The sequence below is a fragment of the Paracoccidioides lutzii genome (genome assembly GCF_000150705.2).
Source record: "Paracoccidioides lutzii Pb01 unplaced genomic scaffold supercont2.31, whole genome shotgun sequence".
NCBI classification, from domain to species: Eukaryota; Fungi; Ascomycota; class Eurotiomycetes; order Onygenales; family Ajellomycetaceae; genus Paracoccidioides; species Paracoccidioides lutzii.
In genome coordinates, this window is record NW_015440977.1 from 304,502 (window position 1) to 313,824 (window position 9,323).

The 9,323-nt window shown below is 32.2% G+C and overlaps 2 protein-coding genes across 2 annotated transcripts; one reads left to right on the forward strand and one right to left on the reverse strand.

The window, feature by feature from the left end:
* Window positions 1-3,323: 3,323 nt before the first annotated feature.
* Window positions 3,324-3,617, reverse strand: PAAG_12540 (hypothetical protein; the record flags this gene model as incomplete). Its single annotated transcript, XM_015848018.1, has 2 exons — window positions 3,324-3,354; window positions 3,423-3,617. Coding segments are annotated over 2 exons (225 nt in total), but the record flags the coding sequence as incomplete, so codon positions are not given.
* A 3,123-nt stretch (window positions 3,618-6,740) lies between these two features.
* On the forward strand, window positions 6,741-7,120 carry PAAG_08309 (hypothetical protein; the record flags this gene model as incomplete). Its single annotated transcript, XM_002789826.1, has 2 exons — window positions 6,741-6,796; window positions 6,952-7,120. 2 exons carry the CDS (start codon window positions 6,741-6,743, stop codon window positions 7,118-7,120), a joined length of 225 nt encoding a protein of 74 aa, XP_002789872.1.
* Window positions 7,121-9,323: the final 2,203 nt, after the last annotated feature.

The following is a 9,323-nucleotide window of genomic DNA, read 5'->3' on the forward strand; positions in this document are numbered from 1 at the left end:
AGCTCACCCCCAGGCTTCTTCACAAATAGTATGAGAGCGGCTGCAGGGAAGTTGCTCACTTTAATAAAACTCTTATCTAGATAATCTGTAAGAGTCTTTTACAAAGTCAGTAGTTCCTCTTGAGACATATTATATAATAAGCTCTAAAAGAGTTATTCTGTGCTATCATCAGTCTTTTTAATCAGTTCAATCTCATGATCTCTACCTGAGCCACAAAGTGGGGGTAGAGTGTCAGCGGCTTTTTTATCAAATACATCTAAAAACTCATGATAGTGTTCAAGCAGCTTTTCTCTAGGGTCAATCTTTGATTTTACTTCTAGAGTCTTTTGAATGTCAGCCAAACTGATAGTGAAGATCTTGATATTTCACTTCTCTCAAGTGCTTGCAAGCCTAGAGAAGCTTATGACAGAGATGGGAATCACATCAGCTTTTGCATTTGAACTAAACTCTACCTCTATGCTACTCTTTTCAAATCTCACAATTCTTTGATGAGGGATCACAGTCACCTTTTGCTAGGCCAGCCAGGGGTTATTTAGATACATATTATGATCATATAATTCATTCACCACATAGAGAAAGACCTGTTCAGTTATATGACTGTCTGTATCAATTTGAATGCCAGTCACTATGCTCATAGAGAGTCCCATGGAGTCTTCAAAGCTGGTCATTTTAACAGAGGGAATTTTAATGCACAGAAGCTTATGCTTATTAATATAGAATTGAGAAATAAGATCATAGACATTACATTCACTGTCTATCATTGCTTTAGTTGAAAAGGCATTATCTACTAGAGCATCAACAGTGAAGGGTTTGAATATCATCTTAGATTTAAATCTTCTCCATTGCTTCTTCATAAGCTCCTTATTTTGCTCCTTTCAGTGTCTTTTAGTTGGAGCTACTCTTTTCTCAAATCCTCACTCATATTCACATTATTGTCATCCAGTACTGGCTCAGGAATCACCTTAGCTATCATGAGGGTGGCAGGATGTCTGAGAGGTTTGAATGGGCAGCTCTTAATCATATAACCTCTAGCTTCACATCTCAGGCACAGGCCTTGCTCTCTTCATTAATTAACCTCTGTCTGATCTATCAATTTGGTGTGATAAGCACTTGAGGTCACAGCATCAGGAGAGAGGTCTATCAGATCATCAGCAGAAGCTTGAGACCAGTTTCATCAGTCAAAAACAGCATGACAAAGTAGATAGTGTGAATTAGATGTCATATGATCCAAAAAAGATCTGCTCTTATGACATTTAGACTACTGCCTTAAAGTCTTAAGCTCAGAGAGTTGATGATCAACTAATCTAAGCTCCTTGCAGTAATTCTTATAGAAAGACAGTTCTCTTACATTCACTATACCTTCCCTCAGCTCCATGCTTAGAGCAGATTTCAAATACCTCTTTTTAATGTGATCATCTCATCTATGACCACCAGCTTCCAGCAGTAGTTGATTAAATTCAGACAGAAAGTCAAAGAAAGCTCTTCTACTCTATCATAAATTGTTGAGCTTTTGCATAGCCTTTTCCTATTGTGCAGAATCACTAAAGAGCATGTGTGTCTGCTTCAGTAAGCTCTCTATCATGAAGTTGATCTTGTCTTTATTATTCTCAACTCAGAGGTAAACTCAAGCTGCTGCCATTTCTTTCAGTCTTGAGTACACATACCAAGCACATTCCTTATTATTATCTAAAGCTTTCTCATTGACTTTAAGTTTTGATTGAAGCTTTAGCTCTCACTGAGGGTAGTGCTTCAGATTAAAATCATCATACTTCTTGCAGTCTAGTAGCTTGATCTTTGATCTTCTAACTGCAATGAGTGGTTGCAGGTTTGATTGAGAGAGAGTTGATGTCAGAGTATTCAAAACTTGTTATAGATTAGCTATTTCAGCTTGCTGAGCTGCTATTAAATCTCTGTTCTTACACTGAACCTGTTCCTGCTGTTAGAGAAAGGCCATTCATTGTTGTTCAAAGCTGCTGAGGGTGTCCCTGCTCATTGCTTCATGTTGATCTATTTGTGTATTTGTTGTACAAGTCTGTCACTTTATCTCATTCAGCTAGATGTTTTCAATGTTACTTATTTATTTGTTAGCATGATTGCTAACCCAGTCTATTCATATACCAGTGCTATCACTGAACTTTGTGATGCAGGATTTAAAGCTCTCAATAGTCTATCATATATCAGCACATTTGCTGAGCTTCATGATACAGGATTAAGACTCCCAGTGATCTATCAATGAAAGGAGTGAAGCAATTCATAATGTAAAGGATTAAGCTCTAAGAACTAGAGGCTAGTCCTCCTATATAACAAGGACAAATTGCTTGAGAAAGGGAAGAAAAGAATGAGATGAGAACTCAAGCTTAAGCAAGCTTACGTAGTATAATCACATGCGCACATGCAAATGATGGCTAGGCTGAGTCAGCCAGCCAGAGTAAATCTAGGGGTTCAACCCCTTATAGACTGAAGCTCTATTTTAAAATTAATATTCTTTTATAAAAAAGGTAATTCATCTGATACTTTCTTTGAGAAACAGTTCTTTTAGCCTTTTAATCATTCTGATAAGTTACTAATCAGCTTCTCATCAGACTCATTCTCAGCTCTCACTGAACCTCACTTCTTCTCAAATTGTCTATCAATTTCATAGACTGATTATGAAAATTATTAAATGCTTATTCTTTATATAATCATAGAAGGAAGCAGCTCAATAAAGTTTATATCCATCATCTATAATGCTGTCTTCTTTCAAATCAGTTTATGCCTTATCTTGAGTGTTATGACTGAGCTGGTCTTTTTCAATTCACAGAGTTGAGTCTGTTGCTCCTATCTGATCTCTCTCTTCAGTTTGATCTCTCTTCATTTCATATCTGTCTGATACTCAGACTTAGAGTCTGAATGCTTCAGTATTGATCAAAATATCATCTTCAATATTAGCTCTGCTATTTGTTCAGGGATAGACTATTCACTTGGCTAAACCAGGTATTGATTTTTAACATCAAGCCATATATTCTATGCCATCAATCACTTCTATCCCAGGATGACAAAGTGCTGACCTAGGTCCATTATCAGCAGAAGAACATTCTGAAATCTCTGATCATTTACTCAGAGGTTTAGAGTCAATGTGTAGTCTATCACCTTATCATGGACATCATTGTATCCCTTTATGCAGCATTTAAATAGGAGTTCTTAAAACTTTCTATTGAAGAATCTTGTTAATTCTATAACATATCAGATATCAATAAAATTTACATTATTCACTTCAGTATCAGCAGGAGAATTTGTAGAAATAGCAATTTCATTATAAACTAACTTGATTGATACATTAAAACTTTTTTCTTCAATCAAGTTCTTCATATCAAACTTTTCACAGACTATTGAACTACCTGAGGTGAAGTCTTCTCTCAGACTTATTCTTTTGTCAAATTCACTGAAGACTTAGGAGTGTCATTCTCTATAAGCTCAGTGATCATCTGTTGAAACTTCTGTTTCATGAAGCAATTCCTTGCAATATGATCTTTCTTCTTGTAGTAGTAGCACTGAATATCTGAATGAATGCTCACAGTTTTCTTCATGATAGAGAATTTTATAGCAGAGGTGTCAGAGAGAGTTTGACTATTGAAGATCTGCAAGATATTTTGCTTGAAGATATTAAATTCATTTTCTCACAAGCTCTTTGACTTCTGAGTAACATTGATTGTCTAAAGAGTATGAGCTGCCTGAGTACAGATCTTCTGAAACTCAGCATATATATTTGTGATTATATTGACTACTGCTATTATGCTCTAAAGATCAAAGTACAGCTTGTTATTGAAGTCTATCTTGTAGTTCTCTTTGACAATCTTGATTTCACTCATCAGGTGTAAGAATTTTATAACAAATTCATGATAATTATCCTCATTGTGTATAATCAACTTGTGATAATCACTTTTGATATTTTGCAACTTGTTAGCATTTTTATATATTGACTTGAGGTGCTCAAATATCTCTTCCGCAGTTTGATATTGCTTGGAGTGATCCTCTTCTATATGAGATGCAATGTGATGTGCTATGTCCTTGTCAATTCAGTTTTTGATGTACACAATTCTCATGCATTCAGTAGAGTAATAATTAACATTCTCTCAGAGCTTGTTCTTCATTCAGAAGAGTTAATGTTCAAATTTCAACTTCTTGCTGTTAGTAAGATGTTTTGAGTCATCAATCTTGACAGATCTCCTGGCAGTCTTAAAGAAAGTAACATCTTGACTTACTATTTGATTGCTGACTGTCATGTGAATTAGAGTATAACTAAGTTCATCATATTCAGCAATTAACTCATCAATCTGACTTTGATTAACAGTGGTCTGATTAATAATATTATTCTATTCTATTCTCAGATATGTAATTATATCTCTCAATGTTTTCTCATCATCAAAGATGTCATCAAAGATTATCACTAACTCATTATTAATACAATTACTGTCTGAATAGATTGCCTCTCTGAATTCCTCAATTAAGATGTGTCATTGGTCAGTTGATCTTGTTAGAATGTATCATCAGTTCTTTTAACCTCTTCCAAGGGGTTAAGAGTCTGCGGTGATTATCTGATGTCAGATTGAGCTGTTGTCTTTGACAGCACTATTGTCTTTAACAGTTAACCTAATATATTGTCAGGCTCTTAACTAATAGATTCTAATTCAACTGAGATACTCAAGTTTTCTGCTGAAACCTGAGTGAAAAAGTAGAAAGAAAACCTTAGAATTATGTTAGAAAGTGAATGTGAGCTGCATAAGAAGGAAACTCTCTGCATTGCTAACTGCTATGTAATAAAATTCTAAGATTGATAAGGAAAAAAAAATGTCAGGGTCTGCTCAGATGATAAACAGCTCATGTGATCAAGTGACCAGATCATGACCAATCCACTAGGCTACATGTGAGGTGTGGTCACGTGATGGAGATAAATCTAGCCCCAGCGCTGAGCCTAACATCATTGAATGATTTGATGAATGTCAATGCCACTACTGTAAGAATACAGAGTATATTATCAAACACTGCTGGTTCAAAAACTCAAATCTCACAAGCACTGAATGGCAGAAACATAATAAGAAGCACATTGAGATATTGAAAAATAGAGATAGAAATAAAACTAAGAATAGAGATAAAATTAAAGATAGAAATATAAAGAATCTACTTGCAAGTCAATCAAGTCAAGTATCCTTTGCAACAATTTCTTCAAATATTGAAGAACTTTTGAATAGCCAGCCAGGTTATGGGTGAAATAAGAAAATGATTTGATGGATACAGCAAGTGGAAGACAAGATAAATTGACAAAGAAGATGGATATGATTGATTTGAGCAGGACAGTAGTGTTACGGCGCAGCTGATAGTATATGGATTAAGGTTTATCCGCCCCGCTACGCTCTAAAGGTTGATCCATTCCGACCTCAACCATATTCGGTTGCTCATGTTGATCCGATCCGATCCCCAACCACCTCTGTATATTCGGCTGCTCGTTCATTCTTCATTCTAATCCTCAGTTTAGTATTCTCGTCGCAGCTGCCTAGTTAGATAGATGAATTGAAGCTGTTGTCTTGTTATCATTCTGACTCTAGTTGAGCCATGACAAGTAGCTAGTCTGTACAGTAGCTAGTCCAAGGGGAGGAGTTGGAGCCTAGGCTTCCTATTATGGACTAGCGCACTGCACAGTATATAGCATCCCTGAGATAGGCTACCAATACAATGCACTTCAGACGTCCCACAGCTTCACTAAGCCTACACTTTGCTGTTGCTTCACTCGATCCACAGTTCTGGCTGAATAAGAGTTATTAAGCCTTAGAGCAGCACCAATGACATGCTACCATGAAGAGAATTGAATAAACAGAGCTAATGAATGAATGTATTTCTGTATCTAACTAATCTAACACAAAATGAGTTGTAATGAACGGCTTGTTAAGTGAATATAATTATGTAAGAAAAAGAACTTTCAAATGAATGAAGGCTGTACCAAAACGGAAGTAGTTATTCTGACTCCGGATAGAAGGGGCTTGGCTATATAAAAGGTTACAGCTGTATCAGACCATCATATGTTACATGCTAGATTTGGGTGTTTTTTGAGAAGTTCAGGTAATTGAGGTTGCTAAAGCAAGGTGAGTTCATTACTGTGTACAGAGATACAGGACATCTTTCATGGTCATACTTCTGTTCACAGAGGGTGATCAATAGTTGCTCTAAGAGAAAATAGATGGATAACTATCAGTCTTGCATACGCAGCACAATGTCCCCCTAGATATTTCATCCCCATGAATGGTCTACTTATGTGTCTCCTGCTTCTTGTTTAGTGACATTTCATGTTACAGAGGAGCAAATGGACAAAAGGGGTAATGAGTGAGATGATTAGAAATGTATGACAGGAGATTAACTATGTGACATATGTAGTTATCAATGAAATGCACAGCAAGCCGCTAGTCTCTATGCAAGCTTGGGTAATGAGAATAAGAGGTTCCAAGGTTAATTTCTTCATGCTAGAACGGCCGGTTACTTAGTCTTTAATTAATAATTAGAGTGGTCCACCAACTTCTGCAATGGTTCTGAGAGTCACTTCCTGTCGCAAATCCCAATCTGACACCAAACTTTCGGCGCCACCCCGGAGACACCTCTGTCGGCTGTCCTGTGCTGCTCTGTTTTCATCCATAGATATGTCATGACATTATTTTTGCTCTCACTCTTGAATGCTCCGTTTTAATGATTGTCACGAGCATCATATCACTCATATGCCTCGGATTGCTCGTATGCTGTATGCCTCGGATCTCTGCGGACCACCACGGCTGTATGCCTCACTTATGACGCCTACTACATTCTGACTATCCGTTACAACGGTTGAGTCAGTGATTGATAGGCTCTGTTGGAGCAGCCCAGGATCACCAGTTCAGCTTGCAAGCCGATTGGCCCCTCATCAGATCCCAATACATAATTCCATGGAAGGAGTGTATTCGTATTGCATCCAGATTATGACACAAAGGAGATGTTAATCATCCATGGAGGCACAGCGGGCCACACCAACCTTTCAAGAAAGCCGTATCCGAATGCCGTATCCGAATGCCGTATCCGAATGCCGGATCGGAATGCCGGATCGAATGCTGGATCAGAATAATGGGACCATCACAACACTTCAAACACTTCAATTTTTTCCACTCTTCACAGTCAAATTCTTCAACTTTTCACATGGTCTTCCCTGCCAAACAAGGATTTAATTAAACTTGCACTTAACCCTGTGGATTGGTTATGATCCGGGCAGACCTCGGCACCTCATTTTCTGTCACCAAGCTTAGTATTTCATTATTATAGCAGTTAGCAATGTAGAGAATCCTTTCTTATGCAGCTTGCATTCACTCCCTAACATAATATAAAGATATTCAACTCTTACATAATGAAGTTATTTCTCTATATAAAATAAAGATCACAAATATGCAAAAAAAGTAACTTCTACTTTATATAAAGAAACTTACAATTTACAGCTTTGCTTTTATATCTCAGATTATATAAAATCTAATAAATAAAATCATTAAAAATTTTTAGAAGAGAAGTGAATAAGCTGCTTTATCAAATATTATAAAAATCAAATTAAATTTCTTTTTATTTATATAACTGATCAAAAATACAAAATTAAGATCATTCTGAAAATTTAAAATATTAATATAAACTTATAATTTGATGATTTTATTAATTTTACTTTTCAATTATATTTATAATTTTTTATTAATAATTTTAATATTTGATTATATAATTAAATAAAAAAAATTGAAAAATATAACATTAAATTATTGAGTATTTACAACTTTGATGAAAAAACTTTAATAAAAAACCTTTCTAATTAATATTAATTAGACTATCTAATAAATTATATCAATTAAACAATTCAAAATAAAAATATTATTGCTGTATAAATTAATAAATATAATTTTATTTTATTATTTATTAAAATATAAGTAATTAATATATATTTATTATCTATTATAATTTATTATAAAATTAAAATATTGAATATATAATTAAAAAATATAAATAAAAAAATTTTAATATATTTTATAGTTTTTATAAAAAAACTACAGTAATAATAATTATAATTTTAACTAATTTAAATATATATTTAATTATTATATTAAAATTAAAATTAATTATAAAAAATATTTTTTATTTCAAATAGTTATTTTTTATATATAAATATATAATTTATTAAAATTATATATAAAAATTAAATTCTTCTTATAGTTTATTTTTATATTTTATATATTATTTATAATTTTTAAATATTAAAATATTTAGTTTTTTAATATATATATATATATTTATAAAGTTAATAATCTATTTAACAATGAATTAAAATTTATTAAAATAATAAATAAAACTATTTTATAGTTTTCAACTCTATATAAAGTAATATTTTATAATTAAAAATATTTATCTTTACTATTATTAATATTAATTCTTTTATATCTGAATATATTCTTTATTTATTTTAAAAATAATTATTATTTTTTATTAAATTAAAATTTAATAAAATCTTTTACTATTATAATTATTTATACTATATATTATAATAAAAAAAATTTTAACTTCAACAAACTTACTTTGTAATAAATATAAAAAATTTATATATATTTATAAGACTCTTAACTTATAATATAATAATAAGATTTTTATAAATTAAAATATAATTTTTATTAAGATTTTATTAAATAAAAAAAATATCAGTAGTATAAAAATTTTATATTTATTTGATTTTAAATATATTAATCAGATATAATTTTTTTATTATTTAAAATTCAATATATTTATAAATAACTTTAGATTATTAGTTTTAAAAAAATTACTTAGTAAATATAAAAACAACTTTAATATAATTTTAAAAAACTCATATTATTAAAAAAATATAAAAAAATATAAATAATAAATTATTTAAACTACTCTTTAAAATTCAAAAAAGAAAAAAAATTAAAAATTAAAATAGTATAAATTTAAAAAAACTATAAACTATATAACAGATTAAGAAAATATAAAAATAAGCTAAAAAAAGTAAAGAAATAGACTAAAAAAAATTAAATTTATATTTACACTGTCAATACTCATAAAATATAAATTAAATAGTATTTAGTAAAACGCGCACAGGCTCCGGAAAAGCGGACATCTTCACTCTGAGTTTGCTATCAGATTTCAACAAAAACGTAGAATCATTGCGCCTCAAAGACGCTGTTTGAATTTCGCAGGGAAGAAAGAACAGATCATAACGCAACACGATGCAAACGGCTCCGAAGCCAACCGCGCTAGCATCCCAGCATGTGGTGATTACAACAGTC